Source organism: Pimephales promelas, chromosome 1, assembly GCF_988280905.1.
Source record: "Pimephales promelas chromosome 1, fPimPro1.hap1.1, whole genome shotgun sequence".
In the NCBI taxonomy this organism is placed as follows: Eukaryota; Metazoa; Chordata; class Actinopteri; order Cypriniformes; family Leuciscidae; genus Pimephales; species Pimephales promelas.
This window is the reverse complement of record NC_142769.1, coordinates 7,523,908-7,536,182: the sequence shown is the minus strand read 5'-3', so window position 1 is coordinate 7,536,182 and position 12,275 is coordinate 7,523,908. Positions and strand designations below refer to the sequence as shown.

At 38.5% G+C, this 12,275-nt stretch overlaps 1 protein-coding gene across 2 annotated transcripts in view; it reads left to right on the top strand.

Moving 5' to 3' along the window:
• Window positions 1–3,021: 3,021 nt before the first annotated feature.
• kcnip4a (potassium voltage-gated channel interacting protein 4a) overlaps window positions 3,022–12,275 on the top strand; it is a 216,254-nt gene continuing 207,000 nt past the window's right edge. Inside the window, exon 1 of one of the 2 annotated variants that reach the window (XM_039669724.2) lies at window positions 3,022–3,202. In XM_039669724.2, coding sequence (XP_039525658.1) covers window positions 3,133–3,202 — 70 coding nt within the window. In that variant the 5' untranslated portion in view covers window positions 3,022–3,132. The remainder of the gene's footprint in view (window positions 3,203–12,275) is intronic. The other variant, XM_039669728.2, reaches the window with a different exon arrangement.

Sequence of the window (12,275 nt, the reverse complement as noted above, 5' to 3'; positions counted from 1 at the left end):
TACGTGTGTTATTATTATGTCAAACCTGCCAATCAAAATGTGACATTGCGAAACATACACTATTGTGATTTTTTTTATTATCAATAAAATCCATGTTCACGTTGATCTTGACTGATGGGGACTTGACAGTCCAGGTTGGTGAGGCGACATGGCATCGGCCCTAGCTACAATTTTTGTCATGTTATTTGTACAACAATTTGCAAGTAATCTACCCAGCACTGTATATTAAAATGACAACTCAACATCTGATGTGATCAGACAGCAGCTGTCAGCTGCTCTTAAGCTATTGTGCTCAATGAGCAAACATTGCAGCCTCACAAATATGTCTTGGGAAAGAAACTCAAACTTTATGTCTGAGATTTTTGATCTATCAAGTTTGACAGAAGACATTAGGCTACAGCGTACCTGGGACTCTATGGGTTCGTGTCCAGCTGCACAGATGGCTGTTTCGGCGAAGGCTGAGGTGTTCAAAAAGAAGTTGTTATGTTTCCCTGTCAGCCTGATTTTATTTAACGAGTGTTATAATTAATCAGTCATCCACTGACATAAAAACAAAAGCTTTTTGCTTCTTTACTGACAGACAGAGTTAAAGGACACAAGTGGGATGAGAGGCCAGACTCGAACCTCCTTTAACCATTTGAGCTCAATGGGCTCATCGTGTCAGAAGCGAATACATTAATCTGTGACACTGCTCCAACACATCAACTTTTCTATGAATACAAATGTGCACTGTACATTGCAAAAGCATTCAGAACGACATACATTTTTTCCACACAATTTTTGTTACTGAGAATCAACTGAAATACAACCTAAACTTGTTTTATTTTGCACTAAACTATTTTATTTCTATTCATTTCTAGTGATAATGATGTTTACAAGCTGTTTATTTAATAAAATCTTGTTAAAAATGAATGATTCTATATGTGTGTGTGTGTGTGTGTGTTTGTGTGTTTAAATCCACAGTATTGGATTATGTGTGTGTGTGTTTAAATTCATAATAATTGGATTTAATCCATGGTATCATTTTAATTATTCATAGAGACCAATTGTAAGGCAATGGTAACTTTGTTAGGGAAATTATATTTGTATCAACCTTCCTCTTAAATATTATATTATATTATATTATATTATATTATATATATTATTATAACATATCTTCTGCCAGGGACAACTGCAAATTATTTGATTTTCATTTTAGTAGTTGTTGTTTTCAATGCCAATTGTCTCTAGCTGAATTTGACCAACTTGTCAGAGCTTTTGGAGAGCCAGAAAGGTTACATGAGCATGTTTGAGTGAAATAACATCTAATACCAATTGAAAGATTTCCAGTCAGCTGCTTGCATCTCGTTCTCATGTGTTTCCCTCAATGGCATGTCACATTATATTCTGCGTATGTGCCTCGGTCCTCGGTTACGTAAGCTCATCACACTTGATAGCTCAGACATTATCTTTTTAGTCTCCGGGCTACAATCTCTTGTACGCTCTTCACTATGCAGTACAGTCAAATGTGGGATGGAGTCAGTGAATTACTGCCTTCAGCAAATGGAGCCAAATCCTTCTTTATCCTCTTGTCTAGAAAACATAAAGTTAGTCTGGATGCTTAATTTCTCCTGTGAGGAGTTTTGCCCTCCTACGTGTTCGCCAACTCCTCATTTCCTTTCACCAGCATTTCATTAGCTTGGGTAGTAGACATTGATTGCTGGTGTTTAATATGTTGATTGTGGTTTCAGGAAACAGCTTAAAGTGATGATGATATTAAACTTTTTATTCTTCTTTTGATGGAAAATTTCTAATAAATATTGTTAGATCATTATTACAACTGGACAAAATTGTGAGCAATACTGGTAAAATAGTGAAGGTATATTCCAGATAGTAAACGCCAGTTATTGCCATTCGAAATGCTGTCAGCAGTGTGTCAAATTCCATCTGCTGGATTCTGAGATGTCCTTTTATATTTCTCTCAAACCATCCCCCCCCCCCAATTCTCCATGAAACAGTAAATCAAGCTTCAGCGTGGCAGTCTCAGTACTGCCAGTTTTGAGTAGCAAGCCTCAAACTGAAAAGACGGCTATAGCAAAGCAAAATTCGAGTTCAGTGCAAATGTTACTGCTCGATCATACAATACAGTGGCACCCCAACTGATGGATACTGAAAACCCACTGTATGAATTTTATTGAATTAGATAAAAATGTTGGAACAGGTCCCATTTAAAGTTTAAACTAATGGTTAACTCACCCAGAAATGAAAATGATCCCATAATCTATATTCACCCTCAAGACATCCTAAAAGTGCGTTCCATTCGACCGTAAGTGCACTGTGAAGTGGACTTCGGGTATTTCGCCATCTTAAGTGAGATTTCAATTCGAAGGGAACATGTTCAGTTCGAAGGGCACTGCAAACGGCATAGGGAATAAGGGAACATCGATACATCACTTCACAGGAAGTCAGTGAAGTCCACTTCAACTGATATACCGTGTTCAGGGAGTAGGGAGCAGTGAACACTGCGTAGGGACTCTGTCGAATGGAATGCAAAACTTAAATTATTTACTTTTGAAATCACTTTTTAATAACTGGTCTAAAGTGTGAATAGCAGAGTCACCATGTGTATGACAAAAATCTGTGTGGTGTTTATATTTTTAGCTCAATAATGAGTTTAGCTCAATTATTGACCGAAAGAGTTAAAATTCGTTATTTTCGTCAGTTAGAAAACAGCTCAGCCATTTAGACAGGTATCACCGCGTTATATCATGTCAAATAAAACTGGAAATGGCCTGAAAATATGATGACTCTGTGGTGGGGTTTAGTGAGCAATCAGCTTTGTAAGAAATGAGTCTTCGCGTCTGTGACCAGCATTGTTTACATGGCTGTTGATTCGAAAATATGTTTACTAATAGAAAGAACAGCTGAATTTTAACACTACCAAAAAAAAAAAAAAAAAAAAAAAAAATCTAAGTAGATCTTTTAAAATAGCCCTTTTAAAAAGTTGACTACCCATACACTGGCCGCGGGAGCGCGCCTTGACCGGTGACGCGCATCCTCACGGCATCTTACAGCACCAGCTGAAGTTGTTTAACGCTGAACTGAAGCGCAACAGTCACGGAGAGAAAACTGGAAACAAATACTATTATTACAATGGAGAAGAATCTCGATAGCATCTCATCCCGAGTGGACTCGTCAAGTTCGTCGAGTGGTAGGACTAAAGGTGCATGAATCATGATTATTCTCTCGCGCACCTTCACATTTCCTCATGCATGTCTCGCATGTAAGTTTGGCAACCTGACGGTCATGTTTGTACTTTTGCCTTTCTTCGAATGAGAGGTGTTTTATCACAGCTGCTGGTACAACGAGTTGGGCAATTCAGGCTACCTGTTACTTTACTTTGGCCATAGATTTGAAAAAGGTTAGTTTCATGGCATAACGTTAGATGAAAATCGTGATATTGAAGATTAGGTCCTTGCTTTAAGCGGTGTAATTAATGCTTTAATTAGATGGTAATGTGAGCTGTTGTGTTTTAAACATCAGTTTGTTCACTGTCGACTTTTTATAGGTCGTGTTCCAGCATTGTTTTTATAAAACGCATCCTCAGAAGCAAGCAGCCAAGCAGGTGGGATGAAACTCACTGCCTGTGGACACAATCCCTGACCATGACACAGAGAATGTCTAAAAAAATTTTCTTTCTTACCCAACTATAAACAATCAATATTATAGAACCTTATGGGCTTTACCATCCAGCAATAACAAGTTAATTTCGATTATTAATATAATATTAATACCACTTCTGTCAAAAACCCTGTATAGCCATTTAACAGATACCCTTTTAGATAAAATGTATCCCAATTTGAAAACACAACATCATATAAAACCTTGTGTGTTTCTGATAGTGGAATGACCTCAAGAGCATCTGCAAACCTGGAAAAATGTTAATTTCTCATTTTCTGTTTTCTTGCTTAGTATAAAAAGATTATATCCACACAGATCACTGATTTCATTGCAATAATATAATGGCAGAACAATTGCGAAAAAAGCATGTGATGGTTATCTCTGCAAGAACAGGATTTGTACTAATGGTTTGTTGTCCAATAGTGACTTTATCCCCTGCTACCCCTCTCTAAATGACAAAGTAGCCTATGTAAATCTTGTTTGTTTAAATGGAATAAAACCATTTGATTCAGTACACAATTACTATACATTTGCTTGTCTACTTCACAAACAAGTTATGCTTAACGTAGACAAAGAGAATAATTAGCATTTTCATTGCAAGGAGATGATCTTTAAATCTTGAATCTGCAATGACATTAATGCGTTTGCTCTCTATAATGGATCTTAACGTTCACGCTTTGACATTTCAAATTCAGGCAGGTTTATTACCATTAGAGGAATGTTGTGTTTAGAGTGCTTTCTAGGGTAATGCCATTTAAACGTGTCTTTTACGGTGAAATTCAGATTAATCTTGTGAGAAAAGGCAGAATTGATGACAAAAAAAGGACAATTGAAAGGTTAACAAGGATGGGGGATATAAAAGTGAACGTGAACTATTGTCTGATGCCATCAAATGATTTTATCTATATAGTTGTGAATATTTGAGCATTTATTTTAGTATAATATCATGACAAATAATATTTTATACACATCATTGCAATGTGAAAAGTGAAATAGTTGATTACAGAGTAAATAGTTTACTCAAAAACCTTTGCTTTTTTCACGCATGTTGTAAAAACGATATACATTCACAAAACTAAAACAACACAGTCTCGTGAAAGTGCGCATCTATACCACGAATGTCATTTCTCGTACCATTTATTCGCCAAAAATGTTTCTTTTTTGGTTTGCATATGCTACTACGCACTGAAAACCCCTTGGGTACTAGGTTTGGGGGGTGGGGAGTGCATGCGTATTACACGCCATAAAGTGCGTATCATATGCCTGCGAAAACTGCGTATCATGAGATCGGGCTAAAAACGCTTTTTTATGGTGACAGGCCACTAGTTGGCGATGTTATTTTGTAAAGAAACTACGCGCCTAGACACATATTACGTGTCGTGCACATGTGCATGGTATCGTTTTCAAAAACTTGCACTTTGAAACCCATTTTCAAATGTTTGCGTTTTCAGGCCCGCAAAACGCCATTGTCGCAACATGACATCGTGACTTTTGTGTAAACATACACGCCACTTTCAAGTCAAGTTGCATGTTATTTATACGCATTTTGAGCTATCCGCATGTATGCGTGTATGTCTATGCCGTTAAATGTCCGAGTGATTCCGCGTGTATGTACACACGCTTTATAAAGCTTTAAATAAAAAAAAAAATGATGTACAGAAAGGTTTTTTGTTATCTGTATAAATATTTTTGGGCTTTAAAATCCGATATTCCGATATATCGGCTGATAATTTTTGTTATTATATATTTTTAGGGAAACAGATTTCCTTATAATTACAATGTCAGATACATTTGATACTTTTTCTCTATGTCTAAATGTTCACTCCTCACTCTAACTTACATTTTACAATGCAGATATGCTAGCTATAAATACAGTAATCATTACTTTATTTAGGCAGAAAAAGTTCATTGTGGTTTCCAAGCTCAGTAATGTTAACGTTAGCGGTCTTCCACTGATGATAGTGGCATTAGCCAACTTTGTGGTTAGCTAGTCTATGATGAGCCATAATTTAGCAATAGATAACGTCTACTGCGAATTGTAAAACATACATTTTCAATATAAAAGGCCAAGGAGAGATGATTGAAGCGTGTTTCGTCCGTTTTTATTTTATTTTTGAAATATTAATTTATCGGCCATTATAACTGCCGATACCGATAGTTTGGAAAATGCCTAATATCGGCCGATATAACACAGTCTCATCCCAAAAAGTCATATAACTGACGTTTTGGGACGTATTTTGACCATACGTCAATATCCGCCTTTTTAGGGCCCCCTTAAACGTCGGTAGATGGCGATCCCGGGCCGTCATACAACTGACGCTTTACCTTTAACGTCAGTTAGGTGACGGGTTAGGTTTAGGGTTAAGTTTAGGTATGGGATAGAGTTAGGATCCCATAACCTCATCTACCGACGTTTAAGGGGGCCCTAAAAAGGCGAATATTGACGTATGGTCAAAAGACGTCCCAAAACGTCAGTTATATGACGTCTTGGGATGAGACCGGGTTGGCCGATAATATCAGCCGGCCGATATATCGGTCTGACTCTATACTTAAATTCTCAAGTTCATTCCAGCAGGATGGATTCTGATTGGCTGTCAATGTTTTTATCGTTCATCAGTTGGATTAAATCATGCTGAAAGTGATTACAACAATATCGTTTCTCGAACTATATCTTTATCGTTATCTTTATCGTCCTTGGTGTGAATGGTAGCTCCTCCGCTATATTTTTAGTCTTCTGAAACCATATGATCTTTTTGTAGCTCTCTCATCTCATTCATTATCCTGCAAATGTCCAGGTATGATGAGGCAGTGCGACATTTTTTATTTTTTTTTTTGGGGGGGGGGGGGGGATCTGAACATGATAAAAACTATCAATGGATTATTGGTGGAAAAGAGCTGCGTAAAGATTCTTCAAAATATCTCCTTTTGTGTTTTATTGGGGAAAACAACATTCTGATTGGAAATAACATGAGGGTGAGTAAATAATGAAATATTCCATTTTTGGGAACTAGGAAAAAAACATGCAAAATTGATCACGAAGAGAAAGCAAACTGGCACAAATAAGAAGACGTGCCAGTATTAGGTAGGCGACAATTTTACTTTGCAAGTTACTTAACTCTCAAACCCACGCTTTGGAAACGCTAGCCACTCAGTTGGAAATGTAACTGTTGTGGCTTTGAACAGTGTTAATCTTTAAGTACATATTTACATATAGAAGAGTGTGAGTCTGCTGAGCTGAGCTGAGCTGAGCATGTTGAATATTTAAAATCCCGAATGGTAGACGAGACGGAGGAAGTATTTTACATTTGGCATGCTGACTACAATGTATAAAGAGCAGACACTTGTTTCAAATGTTGAGGCTTGAAATCTGACTCATTTTTTATTTTTAAAAGGTCACACATTGTGCTTGTTTCATTTGCACTTGGTGAATGAGTGTTTGCTTTAGCATTATTAAATATATTTTGATTGCCTGATGACCTTGTGGCAGAGTGCAGCTTTCATCTGAACTGAAGCCAAAGGTCTGGTAGCCTTTTGTACCCGAGTCATTATCTTTTAGATCCTTTATTAATGCATCATTGGCCCTCTCTGTAGAAGTGTTGGCTTACGAATGTCCGTTTCTCAATGTGTCTTTCTCTTTTATTGTCGTGCAGTTTTGCGTTGCATAATCAGTGGGTGGTACCAAACACTTGCCAGGTGGACTTACTTGTGCAATATTACTTGTGAAGTCTTTATTTTAAAGGCTCAAGTTACATTGCCAACCAGCCGTTCATAATCAATATTACGTCTCCATCCTTTTAAGAGTTATTTGAAAAATAAATGTTAAACCAAGTGCAAAGTACGAGACTGAAGCTTTTCCCCTTTTTTGTTTGACTAGTTTGACAAAGCCCCCCAGATCATCAATGAACATCATTGTACGTGAGCGTCAATGAAATTACAGTGAGAGAGTGGGGAATGGGAGCCGAGCAAAACATAACTACACTTATGGAGGAAAATGATCTTTTAATTGCTCTAGTTGGCAATTAGTTGTGCACCATAAAACAAGAAATTGTCAGGGGGGAATTCAATAAGAACACATTTACACACTCTTTGTTTTAGCATCTTATTCACCAAAGGAATTAAGGAATGCTCTTTACCATAATTCACATTGCTTGTCTGGATTTGTTCTTGTTTATAATATTTTCTCTATCGCTCTTCATGTTATGTTCTGTCATGAAGAGATGTGTAGTTATTAGAGGAGGAATAGACATGATATTCTATCTCGCATTTTATTAATCTCATGCCTATTCAAGAATAATTTCTTTAAGTACAGTAAGCAACATGATGAACTTTCATACCATATTTTTACATATGTTGGCAAAGCAAATGTGCCGATTATGCAGTGAGGTGCCATGCTGAGTTGCCAAAATTCTTTAGGACTGCAATGGATACACTGATACAATGTTCATATCTTCACATGCACGGAAATGTTCAATGTAATTTAAAATCTACTGATATACTACTAAGTGTTTATTTTCAGTGATGGACACCAAATCTTACTTTGGGTCACTATTTAACAGATTTTTTCCAAGTACAATAAAATGACAAATAATTTACGCCATTATTAATCTTCATTCTTCGAAAGCTTTTCTTACTGGATGGAGGTAGTGACCACATATGGAGCTTTATGCTCTGTTAGCTGGACAGCTTGTAGTGGTGATGATGAATATACTTTGCCCTGAATCTGTCATATGCTGGAGGTGGAGATCTGCTTTGGAAGTTGATGGTGATAATATGTCTGAAATTCAGATCGATGTTTGGATGTCTGCAGTGTGCACATATAGATATGCACACACCAGTTTCACAGTTAATTAATTGCCGAATCATCACAAAAAGTGATAATAGGCTATAAAAGTACCAGGGTAGTACTATCAAATCATTTTTTTACAGAATAATTCTACCGAATTTACTCTAAAAATCAGTGTAGATCATGTAACCAAGGCTCATTGAAAAATACGACTTAGGCTATGAAAAAATCCATAAGCCAATACATGCATTTTCACTGCAGTTTTGTGGCTGAAATGAACACTAAAGGCAGTATCACCAACCCGGTCTCATCCCAAGACGTCATATAACTGACGTTTTGGGACGTCTTTTGACCATACGTCAATATTCGCCTTTTTAGGGCCCCCTTAAACGTCGGTAGATGAGGTTACGGGATCCTAACTCTACCCCATACCTAAACCTAACCCTAAACCTAACTCGTCACCTAACTGATGTTAAAGGTAAAGCGTCAGTTGTATGACGGCCCGGGATCGCCATCTACCGACGTTTAAGGGGGCCCTAAAAAGGCGGATATTGACGTATGGTCAAAATACGTCCCAAAACGTCAGTTATATGACTTTTTGGGATGAGACCGGGTTGGTGATACTGCCTTTAGTGTTCATTTCAGCCATTTCAGCTACGGTAGTCGGTGTTCAATCGCAACACCGTTTTCATGACATGCCCACCGCGGCAGAGCGGTTGGCATGTGAAAAAAAAAAGTTTAAAGCCTTAAAAATATTGAACGCAATTACGCAGTAGTCGTTAAATCCTGCCTATTAACACACACACGACCCACAGAAAAGACGCGCGTCGGTATCGAGTTCTCTTTCGGGCTTGAACAAACCATAACACACAAACTATGCCAAAATGTCCATAAGAGCAGTCTTAAACGAACGCAGAGATTTGTGAGAAAATGGGACGCACGTCAGATCGTGTCTCTGTCAGCAACGGCTGTCTGAAATCGCTCACTCGTTTTTACTTACTCCTTCAAGTGAACAGTATTAGTGGACTAATGTAGGGAATAGGCCTAGTAAATGAGGGTTTAGGGGGCGATTTCGGATTCAACCCATGTTCTCAAGCAGTGAAAAATAGAGGACACTGACAACGCGTTGACAGACAGGACCGAGCAGGTGATATTTAATATGAAACAGTCTCAACTTTCAAATCAAAGAAAATCAAACAATAAATAGGCCTACCGTTTTGTGGCTCTTTAATGTGTCGTGACAGATTGTCTGATAAAGCCAAGTTCCACCGACGTTAATCTTACTCTCCTGACTGCTTTGTCGGACAAAAATGGTGGATTTTCAGATGGTCAGATCACATGTCTGTCAATCAAAAGTTAGTTTCGTTTTCAAACTAGCGCATATTCAGGGCACAATAACAAAACGTTGAAAACGTGCGCATTTTTCGTTTGCCTTTAAATTAGTGATTTAAAAGCCGCCGCCGGTGACACCGGTATTACCGGTGTTGTCGCACTTCGATTAACCGGTGAGAAAATATCCTCACTGTCACAACCCTATAGCGTCTCATATTGACGCTAAAGGGCGCCATGTGCATCGAATGTAGACGCAATTTCAAAAGTGTCACCTATAGACCCCTTTTCAGTTGGTAAACATGGTGACGTTTTTATGTGGGCGGAGCTTAGGTGGAGGCAGAACGATCCCTCTGGCTGCTTCACTAATGCTAGTTAGCAAGTTTTATTAGCTTGTTTTTTTAACAATGACTGGAGAAAATCTGATATTATCTTAATGAGTAAGGTCACTCAGTGTCCAGGTCTGCAATTGTTATTTCCAAAAGTTATTTTTAACGGGCAGAACCAGATTGGCTGACCCGTAGCCGCCTACACGCTCACTTAATGCATCGAAGATCTGACAGGATTAACGTACGTTACCTTGGTTGAGATGCCTGACTTCTAAACCTACCTTATAGAGAAACCGATCGTAAAGAGAAACTGATGGCATATAAATCTTTAGATGCCTATAACTATGTGCTGAATGGTCCTGTACAAGACTTGTGTGTATGTTCCGCAGTTCTGCCGAGCCAGGGCAGAGAAGACGACAATGAGTGTCATGACGGTGCAATTTTAATCATGTGAATATTTCCTAGAAATAAAAAATCCAATGTAGCCGAATCTGTGCTGGTTTGCATTGGCCGCCTCCAGTTTTCACTTTGTTTTGCCTCCAGCGAGCGCTGTGACGTAACTGTGACGTCGGCGCAAAAGGGGTCTATATGAGGCCTTGGGATGAGACCGGGCTAAATGGGTGGTGTTAAAGAGAAAATGTAGTACAGGAATCAGATTTCATGAAGAAACACAGTATTATTAAACAGCACAAACTCAACCTCCAAATCTTGGATTTGCCACCTTAAATATAATTATGTGGCTTTGAGCCCCAATATACTGTGTTTATCCACTTCACACACCCTTGGAAAATCAAGGATTAATTGCCACGAGTACTTCCCGTTGGTCTATCGGGCTTTTTCCACCCGGTTTTGTTTGCAGTGAAGCCAACTTGTGTTTTTCCCGTCGGGAGCTAGCGGTGAGCATCTGCCAGGATGGCGTCCTGCCGTCGGAGCGAGGCCAGGCGTGAGCGGCGGAGGGCCGAGAGCCCGCGGCTGAAATAAACTCACTGGGAAGAGCCAACAGAAGGCGTTTGTTTATGAACGCCTGGGGGCAAAAGGAGAACGGACATGTTTAGAAGCTCCCTCCAGGCTTGTTTATTCCACACATTCACAGTGTTTTCTTTGCTTACTCGGGTGTCATGCCAGCGATCGCGATGGAGATCAGTTTCTCTAACACACACTTCAGCATCCTTTTGCTGTGGTTTGAATTAATGTCAAACTGCCATGAAGGTTAATGTTTTGGATTGGTCTTTGGTTTCATTACTTGCCTTTTTCTTGCGAATTTGACCCACATCCTCTCAATCGCAAAACATTTGGGTGGTGTCATACATTTAATTTATAATCCCCCAGCTCACATAGACTTTTTATTACCTCCAATGGACATGTCAATATCATCGATCCTTTTACGGATCATAAACTGTGTAAGTTTTGATGCCTTCGTCTTTCCCACCGTCTACAGTTGAAGTTAATTCATAACTGAATAGGCCTATTGTAAGATCAAAGATATGACAGAATCTAAAGACAAGCGTGCAAACAGATCCGTCACGGATCAAATGCAGCCGCCGATGCACCTCTCTTATCACTTGAATATATTAGAGCATCACTAAAGATTTCTTCCTTTTCTGTCACGATGAGAAATATGTGCCCTCAATCCGCAAGATTTTAAGCCACATAAAGTAGGTTTTATAATCATTTAAGACCTTTTTTTTTAAAGCCAAGTTAGTCAGAATTGCTTTTGTATTGATTAAGGTAACAGAACTAATATCTCTGCACTCTTCTAGAAGCAGTTTACCTTCCCTACCTTTAATCTCATGAAGTGCCAAATAGTGATTTTTGCATAAATCATCACCAATCTGAATAATGAAGTAGAAGCAGATGTGGGATTTTATTGGGCTTCGCAAAGCAGTAAAGTGTTTACTCAAGAGTAATGTGAAGCTCATTCTGCTTTTGAAGGTAGGCTACTGATATTCAACACTGGCATCTAGTGGCTACATTTCGAAGCTACAATGCAGAGAACATTTGTTCATGAAACATAATTTTATATAGTGGAGACCAGGGTGAAATTGTAGCACACTAAATTTCATCAGGTTGAATGAGGACTCTTATTTTGCACCGGCTCTGAAAAGTTCCCTTTTCTTGAGAAAAAGAAATGTGAACATTTGAAAGATATGTGCACACAAGCAATTCTCGCATTT